Source organism: Lissotriton vulgaris, chromosome 7 (assembly GCF_964263255.1).
Source record: "Lissotriton vulgaris chromosome 7, aLisVul1.2, whole genome shotgun sequence".
In the NCBI taxonomy this organism is placed as follows: Eukaryota; Metazoa; Chordata; class Amphibia; order Caudata; family Salamandridae; genus Lissotriton; species Lissotriton vulgaris.
Genome location: NC_141695.1, coordinates 213,312,602 through 213,332,636, shown reverse-complemented (window position 1 = coordinate 213,332,636; position 20,035 = coordinate 213,312,602). Strand labels below are relative to the sequence as shown.

General features: G+C 47.7%; 1 protein-coding gene across 2 annotated transcripts in view; it reads right to left on the bottom strand.

The window, feature by feature from the left end:
- The window catches only part of HAUS5 (HAUS augmin like complex subunit 5), a 308,992-nt gene that overhangs the window by 191,403 nt on the left and 97,554 nt on the right, over nt 1-20,035 (bottom strand). For both annotated transcript variants that reach the window (XM_086929970.1, XM_086929971.1), the window contains 5 exons: nt 10,548-10,627; nt 10,404-10,464; nt 8,718-8,845; nt 8,506-8,584; nt 7,853-8,010 (listed from right to left, as the gene is read on the bottom strand). In XM_086929970.1, coding sequence (XP_086786096.1) covers nt 7,853-8,010; nt 8,506-8,584; nt 8,718-8,845; nt 10,404-10,464; nt 10,548-10,627 — 506 coding nt within the window. The remainder of the gene's footprint in view (nt 1-7,852; nt 8,011-8,505; nt 8,585-8,717; nt 8,846-10,403; nt 10,465-10,547; nt 10,628-20,035) is intronic.

Here is a 20,035-nt window from a genome sequence, read left to right as displayed (position 1 = left end):
GGGCTGACAAAACAAAGACTGTATCCATTGCAAACAATATTCAGCACCCACTTGTCCCGAATAATTTCTCTCCATTCTGCCAAGTAATTCTGTATGCTTCCCCCCACCGGAGTGGGTAATGAACGAGGGGGAAGTAATCCCTCAGAGCTTAGACCCGGCCGGGCCCTTATTCCCCAAAGAGGGCTGCTGGCCGCCTCTGCCCCTCTGACACTTCTGGAACCTTGCCCTCTCTGGAACCTCTGGGAGGAGTAACGCCTCTGAAAGGGACGGAACGACTTCCGCCTGGTCCTTCGGTTTCTCCAACCCTACAGCTTTCAGAGTTTCTACTTCTGCTTTCATGATCCTCATCCGCATGCGTCCTGAAAAGGGTAGAGCCCGAAAAGGGTAAGTTGGCAATGCGCTGCTGCGCTTCCGGCTTAAGAGAGGTAAGGCGCAACCAGGAGTGGCGTCTCAAGTTTATGCCATGGCAGTACTCGTGAGCACCCAGAGACTTTATTAGTTCGGACTGGCGGCCTAGCCAGATTATTTGGCTAACAGACTCCCTGTGTTCTTGTGTTGTATATGTAGTGTAGCTGGGGATATTAACCAGGTATGGGTCTTTAAACTTTGAATCCCTTTGACCACCTCTCAACGGTTTGTTTATGATATATGAGTACTCGTGAGCTGCCAGGAGAGAGGCGTCCGCCACCGAACTGATGACTTGGTTGGAGACCATCATGCCCTCATTCAATATTTCCTGAAAATCTTCCCTCCTGTCCCTCGGGAGGAGCTTAATGAATTGCTGCAGGGACTCCCAGAAGGAGCGATCATACCGACCCAAAAGCCCTGTTGAACTTGCAGCTTTCATAGAGGCCCTGCCAAATCCATGTGACGGCTCTCCTTGTCTGGACGGACAGTAGACGAAGGAGCAGTAGAATGCTGCTTCTTGGCCGCTGTCACAATGACAGTATCCGGGACCGGATCTGATCTTAAGAACGCTGGATCCGGATCAAGGGGCCCGTACTTCTTCTGAAGTCAGGATGGAGCAGACTTCACCGAGGCCGGCGTCATAAACAGCTCCATGACCGGTTCCTACACCCCTGGCACCAAAGGTAGCAAAGGGCGAGAGAGGTGCTTATGCTGCAACGTTTCGAATATGACAGAGGTAGAAGGGGTGGGCACCGTCCGTGTGATCCCCAACTTCGCTGCTCCCCTGAGCAGCACATCCTGAAACATCACAATGTCATCCACTGTCGACACTCTAGTAGGAGGAGAGTCTGACAAAGTAGGAGAATACCTCCTGTCACTGGAGGAGTCCGTGTATTGCCTGGACCGCAATCATTCCCTCCTTTGACAATGACATGATCTGGTTGAGATCTACGCTCACTGCGAGAGCGATGCCTCCCCTGTGATCTGGACCTTGACTTTCTGGGCCTCGCCGGAACCACCGGCACAGGAGGCTGCGGACGAGAAGGAGGCTGAGCCGGAACCAAAGGCCTCGGTTGTGGCGGCCGATGAGGAGAAGGAGGCGGAGGAGGAGGTGGAGGAGGAAGAGGAGGAGGTGGAGGAGGAAGAGGACGAGGACGAGGAGGAGGCGGTGGAGGAGGCAGAGGTAGTTGTGGAAGGGCAGGAGGCGTAGGCGTCCTAGGTCTTGAGGGCAAGTAGGTCCAGGAATATTCAGAGTCCAAAGACCTAACAACTCTCTTCTTCTTACGAGCATGCCTCGGAGAGGATGCTCTAGAGGTAGACCGTTCTGAGGACGAGCGCCGCCGCCGCCGTGACCGGGGACTCGCGGATGATGAGGAGAGGCTAACCACAGAGGCACTAGACACCGTTCTGGGCGTCGACTTCCTCTTCAACATCGACTTTTTAGTCGTCGACCGTCGCGTCGACGGTGCACGGTGGTGTCGCCTCGATGGCGAGAGCCTGCCTCTTCGGGACTCAGCACGACGTCGATGGTGTGTCGACGCCGGTGAAGTCCTCGACGCCGACCTCGTCTGAGGTCTCGACGTCCTGCCCCTGGACGCCGAACGTCGACGTCGCTTCGACCCAGAGCCCTGGGTCTACGGGGAACATACCTCATCGACGTCGAACGGGACCGGTGCCGTTTCCGGGCCTGTTCTTGACTGGGGAGCCCCCCAGAGGCGGATGCATGGGCAGAGGACGATGAAAGAGTCCCTCCATGGCCAGAAGTCCCACCTTGTTCTTGATGTCTCCTATGCTCCAGGACTTGGAGACAAATTTTCCCCCCGTCACACAGGGTCCTCCTGGAGAAAGAGTGGCAAATCTCACAGGAGTCAGGGACATGGGTAGAAGGGAGACAGAGTATGCACACTCTGTGGGGGTCAGACTTAGCCTTCTTCCTACCATACTCAGGGCACTTGTCGAATAAAGCTGGCATTTCGACAATATAGAGGTGGCAAAACTAGACAAAAAGGGCAGCAACTGGAAGAGGAAGACCCCAGACGTCGAGTGAAACTCTAAAATCACTGGAAAAGCTCCAAAAATTGAAGAAATACCCAAAAAGGTAGAGCTCAATGCTCCGGGGTCCTGCTGGCAGGAGCCGGAAAAAAGAACTGAAAGTAATAGGCCTTTGGCTGTGCATCCTGGGATACCGAGGGTCTCTGGAGAGTTCCTTAAAGGCACGGTAATTTTTTTCCAGACACATAATGGCAGCCTATGGGGGCTTGTCTGTCCAACCCTTCCTCTCTATCATGACAAGGATTTTTGTGAAGGGGAGTTTCTCTAAGTGTGAAACTTAGCAAAATGTGTAAATATTTAGTATTATTTGGCTATCATTGTTCACTTCAAGATGAAGTGCTGGCCAATGTAGCCTTGTAGTTTTAGGCTGCATTATATGTCTGATTTTCTCTTACGTGTCTATGCAGGACTGCAGAAGAAGACGACTTAAGAGACTATTTTGATTGCTCCGGGGTCCACGCACATGGGCAGGACTATTCACAAGATTATGCCTATACACAGAGATCCCCTACTACAGAAATAGGTTTTACGGTATTAGGTTGTTCAATGACTTACTTCCTCACTGTGTTAGAATTGTTCATATTGTTTTCATTGTTGGGTACATGAATCACTACTCGATCAATCAATCTCGGTGCAGTTATTTCAAATCTGCTAGGCAACAGAATTAGAAGGTTTGAAAAAAATACTTTAACCACAAAGTGTCTTTTTCTTAACGGAGTACTTGTTTGATATTCTAAATATCACAATTGGGTTTGAATTACCTTTTCACCCCTGAAACCTTAAACGTGAACATTGGTAAATTAGAAATCACACACATCACATCAACTAGAGTGTTCAGTGGGGTTGTGTGGAGCTCAACAACCTGAACTTTCATGTTTGTTAGACCTGACAGCCCTAGGGTGGTCTTCTGTCAAGCTGTTTGCTTGCCTCCCTCCATTCTTCTGAACTCACTTCTGGTTTTAGGACTCTGCACACTTTCTGACCAGTGCTAAGGTGCTTGTGCTCTCTCCACTAAACATGGTAACATTGGCTTATCCTCATTGCCATATTTAATTTACTTAGAAGTCCCTAGAAATTGCAATACATGTGCCTAGAGCCTATAGATTAAATGCTACTAGTAGGCCTGCAGCACTGATTGTGCCACCCACATAAGTAGCCCCTTCACCATGTCCCTGCAGAGCCTGTGCATGCAGTTTCACACTGCCATATCGACCTGGCAAGGACACCCTCTTGCCAAGCCTAAACATTCCCTTTATATACATATAAGTCAACCCTAAAGTAGGCCCTGTATAACTGACAGGGCAGGGTATTTTAAAGGCAGGACCTGTACTTTAAACTGTACATGTCTAAGTAGTGAAAAACTCCCAATTTTGTTTTTCAATATTGTAAGGCCTATCTCTCCGATAGGATAACATTGGGATTACCTTATTACATCTTTAAGTGTAACTCCCAAGTGTGAATAGATCAATTTTTCAAGTTTAGTGTCACTGAACTAAAATTTTAAAATCACAACTTAAGGTGAAGTTGGATTACAAATTGCAGTTCAGCAAATACGACTTTTAGAAAGTTGGCATTTGCTTTAGCCATTTGGTGCCTTCTGCTGGTCTCTGGAATACACGTCTGGGGTGGGTAACAGCTGTATTCCTGCATTCCCTTCAGACAGTCACACACAAAGGAAGGGTAGGTGTGAATGAGTGGTCATTTGCATGCAGAAGGCCCATCTCGAGCAGAATGGGAAAAAAGAGCTGACACTTACACCTGAAAGGGCTGTGTCCTGTCCACACACAAAGCATTGATTACCCCCCTGCAGTGAGTCTGGAGCCAGGGCGGAAAAGGAGAGCCTGTGTGCATTTCAAAGCCTTCTCTGAAGTCTACCCCACTTCAAAGGCATCAGTGAATACAAGTACAGGACCTATGACACTATCAAATCAGTACACTTCTGGACCTGTGACCACTCTGCCAGGAAGAAGAGGATCTGCTGTGCTGTTCAGGGCTGCCACTCTGCTGAAACTGCTGTTTGCCAAACTCTTGCCTTGCTGTGATGCCCTGCGTTTTTCTTTCTTTCCCCTCTCCCTCTCCCTCTCCCTCTCCCCCCCTCCCTCCCTTCTCCTCCTCTCCCTCTCTCCCCTGGGTGAGAAGGACAGGACCTGCATCACTTGAGCCCAGAGTGACTCCAAAGCCTTGCCTCTGTTGCCTTAGTTTTAGGGACACAAGACTTCCTGTTCCAACAACTGGGCTCAGCTGCTTGTGAGTCTGCCCTGCCAAGGGGTCCCACCCCTATCTCAGGCCCTTGGAAGTGGACCTAGGGGTTTGCTCCAGTCGAACTAATGCATTCTCTACTGCAAAAACAGAATACACACACCACCGCTGCTGGGGGTACCAAAATGTCTAACACTCAGAACCGCCACTCTCTACTCTGAACCGCCTCACTGCACTCAGAAACATCGTTTCGGAACAGACGCATCACTGCCACTGCACAGAGAACATAAGAACATAGACTCATTGCCCCAACAGCGTGAAGAAACTCGGTGCTTCGACTTCAGAACCGCCGCACTTCGAAACAGACGATACGCTCACCGCAGTTGCTTTGAGAAATTCAGTGCAACAACTCACCTGAGTGGAGATCACCTACGCATTTAACTGTTACGACCAGGATCAAGGTCCTTTTGCTCCGGGGACGGCTGTGGTCATGTATTCGGCCCGAGCACCATCATGGTCAGCCTGAACTCTTGACTTTGTCCTGGTCCAGCATAACCAATTAACTCTTTAGGGACTGGTGGCTTCAAAGCACTATATTTTGCATTTAATGTTTAAAAATTAATCTCTCGACTTCTACTGGATGGATTTTTGACATTTTGGTCTTGTTTTATTTATGAAATCATTATCTATTTTTCGAACCTGATTTGAGTCTTTTAGTGGTGTTTTCACTGTGTTGTTGTAAGAAGAGTTGCTTAACTTGCCTCTTAAGTTAAGCCTGACTGCTGGGTGCCAAGCTACCAGAGAGTGACCACAGGATAATTCAGATTGTGTTGTGACATAACGTGACTAGGATTGTGGTTCCTGCTTGGACAGGCAGCCAACCAGAAATTCAATTTCTAACATTGGCGATCAGCCACGAAATAAGGACTTGTTTTTGTGCAGTGTCATACAATAGCTAGGTGTCCACTACCCATTGACATCCTAGACCATTGTGATTTTTTTCATTTTTTCTAGGCCAAGATTAAAACTGTAGGAAGCTGGCTTTTTATGTAGTGTAAAAACAACAGTTTATGGACAGAATGCAGAACAATGTCATACATTCACCCCAGTACAGAGATCTGGGCCTAAATCCATCTTTTTTTGCACTCCACACCACCCCAGTTCAGACATGGCCATATGCAAATCAGCCTTGACCCTGTGCCTCATGGGAACAGTCCAGCCCGAACTGCCAAGCCATGTCTTTCCTGGACCGGAATCAAGCATCCTGGACTGTTCCCATGAGGCACAGGGTCAGACTGATTTGCATATGGCCATGTCTGAACTGGGGTGGCAGAGTGGGCTAAAGAACGGTGATGGATTAAACCCAGATCTGTTGACTGGGTGTGAGTGTTTGATTGGTTCAGATGCTCCGTCCATCACCACCCCCTTTTGTACCGCTTTTTATGTAGTGTAGCAAAATAAGGTACACTATGTAGAAAGTCCAGACAACGCTGAACTGCTTAAATTAATATTCTCTGATGCTCTTTTGTGGTAGTGTGGGTGAGCAGTTTAGGCTCATCAGAGGGTAGCTTTAAGCATTTGTTGTACACATAGACATACATAAGACCAATTTAGAAAAATAATTTTTAATAGAATTTTAAATACCAAGATCTTCATATTTCGGTAAGTACTTTAGACATTATCAAATTTTACAGTAGAAACAGTAGAAAATGACAGCTGTCAGATTGGAGGCATGAGCTTCAAACATAGTAATGTTATCCTATGGGAGAAACATTCCCTGCATAGGGTAACTTACAAGCAACTTATAGGGCTGTTCTTCTGGACTTAAGGGAAGTAGGGGCCAAGGTCCAAGAAACTATAAGCAGTACAATGCTGTCTGCCTCGAGGTGTCTGGGTGCAGAGGTGCTAGTCGCGAAGGTAGCCTCTACCCGTTAAAGTCTAGTTCGCGGGGCCTGAAGGCACGCCGGCAGAGTTGGGCTGCCCAAAGATGGAGTGGAGAGCTTCGTAAAATACAGGAAGCTGGGCAGGGGGCGCTCTCGGGAAGGTAGGAGCCGCCCCAGTTGGCTCCGCGGGTGGAGCCGAAGGATGACTACCTTCCGCGTCCTGCATTGCGTCAGCCGACGGAAGGGGAGAAGGCGAAGAGCAACCGTGCTTCTTCGCCTTCTTCTTGTGCTTTGATTACACGAAGATGAAGACTTCGACGATGAGTGGTGGTGGGGACTCGGCGACCAGTCCCGTGACCTCCCTCATGACAAAGATCTCGAGCGGTGCGGAGCGGAGTGCCGGGCCTCTAGAAGCTTTCGGGACCGCTCTTGCAAAGACTTCGGGTTCATGGCCAGGCAGTCGGAGCACGATTTCGTGTTGTGGTCGTGCTCCAGACACCAGAGGCACATGAGGTGTGAGTCCGTCACTGACATAAATTTGTGACAGGAGTCACAAGGTTTAAAGCCGGTACGTCGATGGGACATCCCTACATGCACCGGGAGTCAAATGACTCCGAAAAGAGGTCGACAAAAGTTAAAAAAAACTTTAGTCAAAAAGTGACCGCTCTCTCGGGATCTGTGCTGGCTGGTGCGGAAAAAGAAAGAACAGATGTCAGCGCGTAGAGGCGGCGTCTAAATAGATACCGCAATGTCATTCCAGTGATCACAATGCCAACGACGAATGCGGAGTAGACCGACGCCACCTACCGACGTGCAGGTGTACTGCTGAAGAAAATTCTCCGAATCCAGTCTGACGCCTGGGAGTAAATCTAAGGTAAGGAATCTATAACTAATAAAGACAACAAATGCTTTGGAATAGCCGGATTAAAGACAAATAAAGAGATTTTAAGTAGGAAAACTTTACAATAGGCTGCCCAGTAATTTTCAACAAAAGCCATGTCTAGAAGGACTTATTTAATATTGGTAAATAATCTAAAATGCCTTGAGTCAAATACTAATACTTCAATTTGAAAAAGTGGGAAGTTTTCACCTTGATTTAAAAAAATTTTTTTTTAAATACAACGTATGAAACCTGGGAAAAAGGATGCATACAACGGAGGCCTAAAGGTATTAAATATTAAATCTCAGAAGTTACCTAAAAAGTACTCAAGTAGCAGGAAGTTATCGTTCAGCCAAGATCACAGGAGAAATTCATAATTCAAAACTTCAGGATTAGTCTCACTTTAGTGTGAAAAAATTGAGGACTGTACCTGTCAAGCTGACATTTTTCTTTAGACAAATCACTGTTTTCAGAGAGCTGCTGGAAAAACTCCTTCACAAATGATGTTAGACGATCAAAGCGATGTTTCACTCGTGCACGCAAGGGAATCTGCTGCACCCACAGTTCCTCACACTCTCCCCAACCTTCCTGCCAAAGTACCAGAGAGTTCAGTTTAAATTGCATAGTATGAAGATGGCTAGACAGGCAGGAATATTGTTAAATAAGATATGTATGAAGGAGAAAGAGAGGAGGAGGAGGTGGAGCAAGAGCATGAGGAACAACAGGTTAATAGAGTGAGTCAGAATGAAGTAGAAGGTAACAGAGAGCAAGGGAAAGGGGACAAAAATAGGGAGATGGAAAAAAAGCCAGGACAAAAGTTGTAGAGTGGAATAAAAATAAAGCGAGAAAAAGCAACAGGAGGGAACAGAAAGGTGAAAGGGAGATGAGAAGAAACAGGAAAAGGGGATAACTGGAGTTGGAGGAAACAGTTGGGAGTCAATTAAAGATTTTGGGAACAGTGAGAAAAAGCTTCAAGACAGAGGGAAAGATGGAGAGGAAAATTAACAAAAGAGAGGAAAATAGTGAATGTGAATGACAGCAAGAGTCAGACAAAGGAGAGAGATATGCATCTATTAAACAGACCTGCATCAGAACCTGGACGGAGGGAAGCATGTTTTTTGCCTCAGACACATCTTCCAGGTGTGACTTCCCAAAACGAAACCTTATTAAAAGAGAAAATGGGTACAACCGACTCCTTATAGGCACTTAGACTATCAGTGAATCCTCAAAATCGAACCCTTCCCGTCCAGAGCACCCTATACACCCCACCTATTGCAGCCTGTGTAGGCACCTACTTGAGGCCTTCAATCTCATTGTGGATGTCTGTGCTGGCAGTAAGTTGTTTCAGGTTCTGGGTATTCTGCTGGGCCAGATGTTCAAGGGCAGACAAGATGTGATTGGCAGGGTGGGAGGTCAGCACATTCTACATGAAAAACACCAAGAGCACCATGAAACAATCTGCTAGGGCTCATTTATAAATCCTAAACCAATTAGAAGATGCATTTCTGTCAAAAGGTAAAATCTCACACATTCCATATCACACAAACTGAGTTCAAGAATGTATTTATGTATTCAGGTGTAATTTCGAATACACAAACCTAGCCAAACGGCAGAAGAATGCGGTACAAACTCAAAAGCCAAGTTTCGCTCAACGAGTAATTTGAGGTGTAGCTGGGTTCTAAGAATCCAAGTAGCCCATCACTAAGTCAGTTTCTACTTCATGACTAACTGCTCCCTTTCCGAACCAAACGGGCCTCAGTGGTCATCACTACACACAAACACAGCCACACCAAAAGACTCAAAAACAGTGTGATCGGTCTCCGATAGGCAAATTGTGCCAACGCCCCCATGCGACTGAATGAAATGCAACCAAACATCTTGATTCACAGCATCAGGAGCCGTTTTAGGGTACAAGGGTGAGAAATATGCCCACAAACTTTGGTATATATATCTCCAAGAACAATGAAGACATCCCTGCTCATGCTCTCTCACTGTACACATAACATAAGTTTCAAGAGACAAGAAAGTATTAAGTAACAAGTACACTTATACCTCATGTAAGTCTGTTTCAAGGAGGCCCTCATAAAAATCAAGTGAGGCCCAGTCGTGTTGCACTGGACCACACTACAAAGACCTTCAGAAGGCATGAAGGTGAGAGACACACATACGGGACCTCACTCTCCAGCATCACATTGACCTTGGGAGGGGCTGGACAGGACAGATGTGTCACTTCAGTGGTCTGCACTACGCCAACCATAGGAGGGTCACACACTCCACTGTCCCACTACGCAGCACCTCACAGATCACGAAACTGAAGGTCATAAACCGCTTAATTAGCTCACATCACGTATATTCTTATAGGTAGAGAGTGGAACAAGAGAGGGAGACCAACAATCATAATACACAAGCTGTAGTAGAAGACAGCACAAGCACATAAGGTAAAACACTATCACTCTGCAATTCTCTTCGGAGATCCAATGGAGAAGGTTTGAAGGATCTAGTTACCCCAAAAACGGTTGCCTACATTCTCCTTAAAAAATTATGGGTGCAGGCATAAGAGATTTGTGGACCCCAGAATTTAAATTTCTTTCTGATTTTTCTCCACTCAGGATAAATCATTGAGAGGACGAAATTATCCCAACTCTCACTCAATTCTCTTGCTTCCAAACTTGTCCACATCAGTGAAGTTGTACAAGAGGACAGGGTCGACGGCAGGCTTAAAAGCACCAAATAGGCCAATGCCAGTGCAGGCACATTGCGTTTCTATACCCCTTCATCGATATGCACAAAGTATCACATACCACCACTAAAGGGTTAACACCAGATTAGTAAGTTTGTGTTGCTTCTTCATAATATATTTTTTTTATTCTCACCTGCACACAGTGCGACATTACGCTAAACACAAGGATTACAAGATCAAGCTAAATCCTTTAAAGCTGATATTACCAATAGAGACAGACAAGATTCCAAGATAATTTTACCTCCACCATACTCAACCAGTGTTGGTGTGACGCTTGACGCTGCTCCTCCTTATCTGCAGCTCTGTAACAATTAAAGCAGATGTGTTAAGACCATAGAAATAGTCTCCAAAAAGCTGGCAAAAAGGGGGAAATTTACACACTAACCTGACCGAGTCAGAGATGCTATCATGGGCAAGGGATTTCAGGAACTCGTAGCGCATGAGAGTGGCTTTTTTCACATCCCGCTAGGTAGAAAACAAAAATGGAAAGGACAGGCAATGAGATCGAAATGTTACACTGAATGTGAAGAGAGTGTAAAGGAGATAAGGGTAGCAAAAGCAGTAAGAGATTAAGAGGAATACAATGGGACAGGTAACAGAAAGGAGAACTATGACGTTATGGGAGGGGAAACTGATGTACAGAAGATATTTGGGTGAGAGTACATGATGTAGGAGAACAAGCTAAGCAGGCCCTATGGCTTACTGCTCTCAGTTAGGCTGGTGGTAAACCCTAGAATTAGTTTCTCAGGAACAAGTTACCTACCATCTAGAACGCTTTCTCGTGGATGCTCTAACCCCAGATTTCACACTTTTAGAATTTCCCGACACCAGACTGGATCTGGAAAATGTAACCGCATTGCTAATGAGAGCTTGTAGGTGGTGCCATGAAGCTACGCACTTTGTTCCGCCACTGATCTGATGATGGCGCCGCATGTAAGTGCCACCCCGGTGCATACACATCTGGTTCTTTCTGAACTTTGCCTGCGCCTTAGGAAGCAGAGCCCAATAATAATCAGAGGTACAATATGCAGATCTCTACTTTGGGACCTATTTAGGTGAGAAAATAGAGGCCATTCCACAGAACGGGAAGGAGGGACACAGTGAGCAGGCTGTGGTTAGATAGCGTATTCGCCAGAAAGAACCGAAGATAAGTAACTTATTCTTCTGATGGATTTTTCTAGCCACAGATTACTCACCTTTAGAACATAGCAGTACCTCCCACATTGGTGGATCTGTAGAATGGCTCATACAAAAAAGTGCTGCAGGATCTAACAGGCAAAACTCTATTCCCTTCAGACTCTGCAGTTAAGGCAGTGGTGCTGCGTGAACATGTGTATTTACTCCCCCATTGCAGCACAATGTCAGAAGTCTTGGCCCTGGTGGAATAGGCCTTCCTGGGGAGTGCATTGCAGATCTTGATGAAGAGGGCTATCCACATCGACAAACTCATTTTCTGCACTGACTTACGTTTTCTTGCCCCAGAAACTCACAAAAGGAGCTGATCTTCCACTCGATCTTTTGTGCGATTGATGCAAAAGCTTAAAGCTCTTTTTAGGGTACCGACGATGAAGCCTATCCTCTTCTATCAAGGGATGAGACGGGTAGATGAGACACTGTTGCCCTCATCCTCCTGGACCTCTCTGTAGCCTTCTACACCAAACACCACCCAATCCTCAAATTACTACACAAAACCAGCATCCATGGACCCACTCTCCAGTTGTCATGCTCCTTCCTGACTGGTCAAACCCAGTCGGTAAGCGTGGTACTCTTCTGCTCAGATGCCCGCAACCATATCGGAGTACAGCAAAGCTCATCACTTGGCATGTCTCTCTTCAATGCCTACTTGATCCCGCTTTCCAGTATCATCCATGCACAGATAATCAACGTCTTATATTATGCTGACGACACGCAGCTAATACTCTCCGTCTCAGAAAAAATACCTCACATCTGGACCAGATTTTCCACTTGGATAGAAACCAAATGTCTCAAACTGAACACCGACATGACCCAAGTTATGATCATCAGAAGAAACTCGAAGAGGGTGGTCATGTCCCACCAAAGGAAAACTAAAGCAGTTTGAAAATTGCTGCCGTAGGGGGTAGGGTGGAAGTTTGTTGACATGGGTGGCCTGGAAGTAGCCTGCTAGGTCCCAAACCCTGAAAGGGCTGGGGTGCATGTTGTATGGTTAGTGTGCCTTAAAAAGTTGGTGGCACGCCAATCCCCTGAAATAGACCCAAAGAGGACAAAACTGTTTACAATACTGTCTTGTAGTGGTAGAAAAGCCAAAGGATCATGCTAATCAAAGTTTGCCACAGAAGTACCACGCTAGTGCCAACTGCTCTGTCTAGTGCAGTCCAGGGCGGGTGATCTACTTTGCAGCTTCTCAACTGTACTGGATTAATTCAGCTCAATTTGCAAGAGAACTGCCGGCAAGATCTCACCAACAATGTTCCATAAAATATAGGTAAACCTCCCAAGCAAACAACTAGCATTGACTGACAGGAGGGCTAGAATATCAGGGGAGAAAACCTGCTTACAGAAAGCAGCAATGTGATCTACTTTGTTAGGAAGAGTTGTTGGGAAATAAGTGAAGTTTACCCTACTGATGGGAGGTTGAACAACCAAACATTCTGGTGTAGGATGCTGTGTCAAGCAAGCAGGGTAACTTGATGCCGACCTTTGGTGTCTGGCAACCTGCCTTTTCACTGGTGGACACAATCAGGGTATATATAATGTCACCTTAAGGGTGTCAGTCAGGGTTTCATTCAATGTAAGTAAGGGGTTTGATGAAGTTTGTTCTAGGTGAAAAACATTACTGCAAATCCAACACCACTGACTCATGTCTCTTTGCCATGGCAAAGGAGGCAATCTACTCCATTGGTGGTGCAGGGTAAGAAATGTTTTTTTAAACACACTTTATTGTCGACTGCAGAAATGATAATGATAGCGCCACAGACATAAATCACACAGCCTTTTCCGATTTTACCCCTTCCTCGTATATAAAAACAAATGATAGGCATAATCACAACATACTCGTAAGGCAGTATATCTTGTCGGAGGGAAACCCAAACATTGCAGTGAAGACCCGACAAATCAATCGTAAAATATGTGCAGTACGGTTACAATGCCAACACAATGACTTGTCATTTTATAGGTAAACGTGAACATTATAAAAACTTCCCATCTAAACCAAACCCCACCCACCCTTGCAGGGTAAGAACATAACCCAGTGTCCGGGGTAATGGCCAACCCACTGGCCACCTGAAAGTCCACAAATAAATTGCCCTCATCATAGGGGAAAATAACACCCCTCATCTTGGTCGTCATTCTCAAAAGCTGGGTGGCTTAGTTCAGAGTCTGAAATTAAATTGTTGAAGCGCTTGGGGTGAGGCTCCTTGACAAAGATTTTTTTATTCAGGTCGGAATGAACTGCGACCAAGAGTATTGGTAAGGCGTCAAGATGTGACCCCGGTCATGGTTGAGATGGATTCACTTTGAAGTTAGACGGGGCTATAGGAACGGAATTCTGCTCCAGCACTGGAGCGTTGGGTTGAAGTCGCAGGGACCAACTTGGATTTTGGTGCCAGAATCAAAGTCAGCTCTGGCAAAGGAGAGGAACCAGAGGTAGGTTCTAGAGGCTACTGTAGGAAGCTGGCTCTATATATAATGCACCAAAACAAGGTACACTGTTGAGAGAGAGTCCAGGCAACCCCTATTGGTTTACAGAGGCACAAGTAATAATACCAATTGTTATCTTTTGTGGTAGAGTGAGCAAGTAGTTTAGGCTTATCAGAGGGAAATGGTAAGCATCACAGAGGTGACAATGAGACACACACTCCAGAATAAATCCAAGATCAATTTAGAAAAATAACATGTTTTTAAATAAATTTCAACACCAAGAAATTTGTTGATTTTTACAGGTAAGTAAAGTGTTCACTCTTGGGCTTGGCCCTTTTTGCAGGGTCACCCCTGAACTTTTTGCCTTCCTCCTAGACTTTTTTCTGACATTGTGTTGGAGGTTTTAGGACTCTGGGCACTTTAGCACCGCTGTCCAGAGTACAGTGTGTGCGCTCTCTGTGGTAAACATGGCAAGATTGGTCTACACCTGTTTGGCATCTTTAATTTACCTGTCAGTCCCTTGTAAAGTGGTATCTCAAATACCCCGGGCCAGTAAATTAAAAGCTACTGGTGGGCTTGCAGCGCGGATTGCGCCATCCACCAAAGTAGCCTTTCAAACCGGTCTCAGTCCTCTGCCATTGACAGGGCCTGTGCGCTCAGTGTTACTGCCGCTGTGACGTGGTGCCTAAATTGTGCGCCACGTCTGTGACACCCCTTTTCCTGCATGTCAGACATCCCTAAGGTAGGCCCTAGCTAGCCCTATGGGCAGGGTGCATTGTAGGTAAAAGGTAGGACATGTACCTTAAGTGTGTGACATGTACTGGTAGTGACAAACAGCCATTTTTGTTTCTCACTGCTGTGAGGCTGCCCTCTCATGGGAATGCATTGGGGATTCTTTGATAAGTCTTTCAGTGGTAATTCCGGATATGAGAGCAGCAGCGTGGTCAAGTTTGGTATGTTTCGAATAGTGATAATAAATGCAGTGTGATGGTGTGCGCAGATGTATTCTCACTATTTTAGAAATGCCACTTTTAGAAGTTGGCATTTTCACGTGCAATGTGTCTGCCTGCCTGATGTGTATGGCATGTCTGGCTCTGGAGTGACAAGGGCTGGTGAGGTGTGTGGCTCCAGGTAGGGCAGGGCGAGTCAGCACTAGGCTGAATGATCATATCTGCATTTGGAGTAGTGGGAGGAGTAGTCCCCTGACCCTGATGTGGTCTGTGCCTGCCTAGGTGAATGCTGGCTCCGCCCCCCTGTGGTGTGTCGGAGGACCGAGCCCCCACCGGACCAAGGAGGGTGGACGCCTGGTAATCAGAGTGCTTCAACCCCCCAGAACCAGTTGAGACTGGTTCCCCAAGTCCTGTGCCAGGGCAGAAGAAAGGAAAATGGAGTGTGTATATACACTGGGGCTGTGACCACACAAAAGTGTGGTTCCTTATGCTGTTGTGGGTGCTACTTGTGCCTGCTGGGCCCCAGGAGGAACCGCCAGGAGGGACTGCCTCTATGCTGGAGGGCCCGTGAGCTGGCCTGCCTGGGCACACCTTTGCTTTATTTATTTATATGTATTTATTTAGGAGCTTATAAAGCGTGCTTATACCCAAGGGCGTCCTGGTGCTATCTACTGACTCCTGAGAAGGAATACGGGGATCTAATCCATAAATGTGGAACTCCGGTCCTAGCGCCTCATGAGAACTATATCTTAATGCCAGGGAAAGAGGAGCCCATGTGTCCTGCAGCGCTAGGCTGCGACGTGCTCCGAGGGAATCCCAGCGTGTGGGATTCCCCTGTGCTACCTGCAAGGTAAGCGGCAGCCTACCCCGCATTCCGTGCCTCCAGGGGGGGAGCAGGAGTCTACCCCGCATTTTGGTGCTTCCTAGGACGAAGAGAGAGCCCACCCAGCACTGTGGTAGTCCTAAAGTGAAGCCGCTGTCGAGATCAGAGGTTCTGAAGTCAGGGAAGCTGCCTGGTTGTGGGCAGGCCCAGAAGAGGAAGTTCCCATCCGAAGTCAGGCCCGAGTGAGCCTGGAGGTGGGAGGGGCCCCGTGTGCTGGTGGGAGCCCCGCCTGTGGCCGTATCGAAGGGGATTCACTGAGACTCCGCTGCGTGCTGAGGGATCCCTGTGTGCCTGCAAATGGAAGTGGAGCCCTGCGGGCTCACCGGACCCCAGGAAGAGGAGACCGGAGCCTCGTGGGCTCCCTGACAGAGTCCCGCTGTCCCGGCGAGGAGTCAAAGAACAACCCTGGTGAGTGAGGGCTGGGAGAGGAACACTGTCTGGGCCGACCGGTGCCATGAAACTATTGGCAAGAGGAGCCCCGGTGAGAGGGGTTCCCCAAAGTATTTGTGGTGCCATAAGTAGCACTGGAAGAGCCAGGTGAATGGGGCACATTGTATTGAAGTCCCGGAGTGGGACTTAAGTGGCACAGTGATGCCCAAGCTGATTGTGTTGCTGCTGCCATGACTACGGGCAGCTGCATTTATTTTGGTGATGATGAGGAATGGGTAGGTTGCACCCCCTGCCCCAGTGCGCTCCACACATTGCTTTTGCTGCCAAGGCAGCCAGAGGGCCTGTGGAGGGTCCTATAATTGAACCCAGACTTTTGGGACAGAGGGCATTTGAGCCCCTGAGAAGGCCAGTTGGCCTGGGGTCATTTGGAGTACCTGTGTGTACTGGTAGGGCGCAAGGCCCTAAGGGAATGCATAATGCAGTTATGCTAAAGGTGATCTATGTACCTGGGGAGTGTTACAATGGTGCATTCCTAAATGTGATTTATGCTCATGATGATGCCTAATGTCATGCTATGATGTTTATGCATAATGTGTTTCCAGAGTACAGTATCTTACCAGTAGTTACTGGTTGTGTTATTTTTACTACTTGTGCTTTCTAATGGTTCTGACAGTAGCCCGATTGGCCTGGTCATGTATATAATCCCCTGTAAATTATTGCTTGGTACCAGTTGGCACAGTGTATAAGTGTGATAACGATTCCAATGTGTTTTGGATAATACAAAGGCTATTTTTGCATAACCTTGTGTGGAGTCTCTTTTGTAGTGTGCCTAGTGTGTTGCTGGTGCGTGTGTTGCGTGCGTGTGTTGCGTGTGTGTGTTGCGTGTGTTGCGTGTGTTGCGTGTGTTGCGTGTGTTGCGTGTGTTGCGTGTGTTGCGTGTGTTGCGTGTGTTGCGTGTGTTGCGTGTGTTGCGTGTGTGTGTGTGTTGCGTGTGTGTGTGTGTGTGTGTGTGTTGCACAAACGCCTTACACATTGCTTCTGGGATAAGCCGGACTACTCGTGCCAAGCTACCAAGGGGGAGAGCAGGGGTTATCTTCAGCGTGTAACTCCCTTGCCCTGACTAGAGTGGTGGTTTCTGCCGGTCTTAGGCAGAAGCCCTAGACAACCAGAAATCCCATTTCTAACATTCACTTAAATACATCATTATTTGGGGGAAAAAAGAAATATACCACACACAGTTACTTGCAATAGGTTTCCAGTGCTCCCCTTCAGGACTTAAGGTGGTAGGGGGCAAAGGTCTAAAGAATCGCAAGCAGTTCGTCTTTACCGGACCTGGAGTTTCTGGGTGCAGAGGTGCTGGTAGGGTTGGTTGATTTGCAAGCTACACCGAAGTAGTGGGGGAGGGTAAAGGACCTAGAAATGGGCCGCAGTGGGAAACAAGTCTGGTAGCTCCCAAGAGGGGGCTCGGGTCGTTAGGCTCACTGGTTAGAGGCGGCAGACCCGAGAGCAGAGGACGGCCCGGGACCAGGGTTCGATTCCCGGCGCGGCAGGTTTCTGGACCAGGGTCAGCGGACTCGATAATTCTCTCGCCTCGGTGCCCACTCTGATCAGCGATCACACTCGGCAACTCTGGGCATTAGCTTGCCTCATCTTCACTAACGGCCCCACCAGACCGCCGGGGATGCCTGGTCTCACCCTGGAGATACCCATTAAGGGACCATCTCTCAGGGAAGCCAGGAAGGGTTTCGCAGCGGTCGAAGCGCCTTGGGACCCTACGGGTAAGTAGTGCGCTATATAAATGCCTATACATTTACAAGCACAGTCTGTTCTTGGGAACACGGGCTGGGGCGCTTGGGTACAGAGTGTTTAGGTTTGCTGGCTTATGCATCATGGGGACTCACGGTTGTCGGTCAAAGGGACAAAATTAGGGCAGCCGGGCCACTCTCGAATTGGGTCTCTGCGGTGCTGATATCCCTGAAAAAGGCTGCTAGGTCTTGGAGTCTGGATTGGACTAAAAAAGGCTTTGGTTGCTGCAAGGATCTGGAATCCCAGGTATTGGTGCTGTGCAGCTCCGGTTGGTCCTGGTGTCTACTCACTCGGTGGGGAGAGGGATCTGATCTTCTGGAGCACGGAGAGCTTTTTCTGGGTGACTGATGTATTAGTGGTGCTGGGGGGAGCGGCAGAACGGTGGACCAAACTTTTCTGTTTTAGTGCCTGCAAGAGAGTAGCTCCCCTATTCCAAGAGAGATTGCTGGCAATATGCAAAGTGCTGGCAGTCTACAGGGATTCTTGGATCTGCTAAGAACCCCTGCAGACTGTCAGCGGCAGGACGAGTAGGTTTGTCACAACTGTCGGGACAGGTGCAGGCAGGGTTTGGCACAAAAAGTCCACAGCAGGTCCTCAGTTCTCACTTCTTTGCTCTTTGTCCTCTTCTTCTTGAGTCAGTCAAAACGGAGTTCCTGGTATCAGGGGTGTTACCTAAATACTCAAATTTGAAGGGCAAAGGGGAGTGTAAGGTAGTAGCCAATGGGCTATTTGCCTTTGGGGTACCTACACCCCTTTATGACCACTTCATGTGGGGAGTGGGCATAACCCTGACCCAGGGAATCTAATTTCACCAAAATCCAAAATGCTGGAATTCTACTTTTAGTGTTTACTTCAGGTAGCCCACCTAAGGCGAGTAACTAGCCTGATATTGAACACGCCTCCCAACTAGCTAATTTTCCCACTTGTACTAGTACCAAATGGGCACTGGGTGGGGGTGGCAAATCCCCTGTTTGTGGGAAGACTGGTTGCATATCAAGAGCGGCAGAGGCCTTCAAAGCCTCCTTCCTTAAGACACGGATTACTAGCCATCCAGCTTGGAGGAGTGGGCAGCCTCTCCGGCCAGAGCAGGCATTGTTTCTGTCCTCAGAGAGCACGGGCTCTACCACCATGGGTTCAGAAAAGAGTCTGTGGTGACGGGCTGGTCAAGACCAGTCAGCCAGCACACTAGGGATTGGTAGGTTTTCATGGAGCACCTCTGAGTGCCTGTCAAAATATACCTAGTACTGGCATCAGTACAGATTTATTAAGACAAGTTGTTTGATACCAAACACCATAAGTTTCAGTAAAGCCATCATGTACCTGGGAAAGTCGCAATGACCAGAGCCCAGTACATGTACTCCAGATGGCTTCCCTGTTTACTTGTACTATCTAGCAATTGGGCTACACAGCACAGGGGCATATCTGATTAAGCAGATATGTCCTCACATGCAATACAATGCACCCTGCCATAGAGCTGTAAGGCCTGCTGTATGGGTGGCTAACAAATATTGCATGCAGTGTCAGTAGGGATGGTACCATGTGCGCCATGTCATGTTTTAACTTTCATGTAGGCTGCTATAAGAGTCTACATGAGTTTGGTCGAGGGTCCCTTAGGGTTACAAAATACATGCTACAGCCCTTAGTGACCGGCTTCAGGACCCATGCCTTAAGTACCTGGGGTACCATTTACTTGGGACTTACAGGGGCGCTTAAGGTCTTACCAATTGTGAAACAAGGAAATAACTACCTAGATTTTGGGGGAAGAACACGGACACTGGGGACCTAGTAAGAAGGTACTCAGTGCACTTCAGACAAAGTTGCATCAAATACCAGACAAAAAATGGGGGGTGAACATGTCAAAAAGGGGAACTTTCCTACACAGCCTCCCCCTGCTCCACAACGAAAGAGGATGAGACGAACCTTTCCCAAAAGAATCCTCACTGTCTAAGTGGAAAAACGTGAAAAGGACCTCTGCACTGGCATGCTCAGTCCCAGGTCTGTGCCCCATTGTGAAGTTATTCCCTCTAGGGAGATGGAGCACCTCAACAGTTTGGGGGTTTCACCTTACATTTGCATCCGTATCCGAGAGACCTGTGGTCAGTTTGCACAAGGAAGTGAGTACCAAACAAGTATGATCTCCGCTTCTTCAGGGACCAAACCACAGCAAAGGCTTCCTTCTCAATGGCACTCCAACGCTGTCCCTGGGGCGTAACCTACTGCTACTGA